Below are 866 nucleotides of genomic sequence, written 5' to 3' on the forward strand. Positions count from 1 at the left end.
TTATTTTCTTCTAACTTTCCCTGCTGACACCACTGCCTGTCATCCAATCCAGGTTCTTCTCCTCCTATCTCCCCATTCCTCCCAATGTGCTGCTCCTCGTGTTGTCGTCTTTGCTGCTGCTCCTCCTCTTCTACGACCCGATTCATCTGCTCCTCATCTACTTGGCTTGAGGAAGCATTACCTCGAAGAGATCCACCAGTTCGTCGCCTCTTGCTGCCCACAGAGAGCAGTTCCTGATTCATTTCCAAAAGCCAGCTTGCTACTTCTTGGACCTTGGCTAGGCTATCTGAAGATGCAAATGCTTTCACATTCTAAGGAGACCAAAAAAGAAACAGTGGGAAATTACCAAAGTTATATTTCTTATTACATAAAGCATTAAAAACTTATTTCATTGTATTACTCCTGACAACTTCAAATTCCAAGAAACAAGGAATGATTTCTACGTGACACACAACCGGAAAAACCCAAATAGGCTGCGGACAACTTTGTAGCAAGAGAGTTACGTCTTCTATCAAACAGTCTGATCATGATCTCTGTAAGCACCAGATTCTGCAAAATTCAGAAGAACTACTTGCCCTCCTAGAGAATCCACAAGAACCATTAACATTCACATTAACAGAAGATCCAAGTATGTGATAGTACTTGCTAAAAATTGGACAAAGATCATTTTCAAATGGCATTATATTTTCCCTCTCATTTGATTACAGTCTTTATATATTACTCACAAATGATGAACTGCTTTTGGTCTTATGCCCTAAGAGCAGGCATATTTTCAGGTATAACTGAAAGTTTCATTTCTTGTTACTATGATTTTCTTTTAGATAAATGAAAAAGAGAACACCCACTAAAGAATATAGCCTTATCAC

The 866-nt window shown here is 39.3% G+C and overlaps 1 protein-coding gene across 1 annotated transcript in view; it reads right to left on the minus strand.

Annotated features, from left to right (window-relative positions):
* The window catches only part of FBXW7 (F-box and WD repeat domain containing 7, E3 ubiquitin protein ligase), a 116,995-nt gene extending 116,690 nt beyond the window's left edge, over window positions 1-305 (minus strand). Inside the window, 1 exon segment of the mRNA XM_009329779.1 lies at window positions 19-305. Within this exon segment, the coding sequence (XP_009328054.1) occupies window positions 19-242 (224 nt within the window). The 5' untranslated portion in view covers window positions 243-305.
* Window positions 306-866: the final 561 nt, after the last annotated feature.

The sequence above is a fragment of the Pygoscelis adeliae genome, unplaced genomic scaffold (assembly GCF_000699105.1).
Source record: "Pygoscelis adeliae isolate BGI_AS28 unplaced genomic scaffold, ASM69910v1 Scaffold67, whole genome shotgun sequence".
In the NCBI taxonomy this organism is placed as follows: domain Eukaryota; kingdom Metazoa; phylum Chordata; class Aves; order Sphenisciformes; family Spheniscidae; genus Pygoscelis; species Pygoscelis adeliae.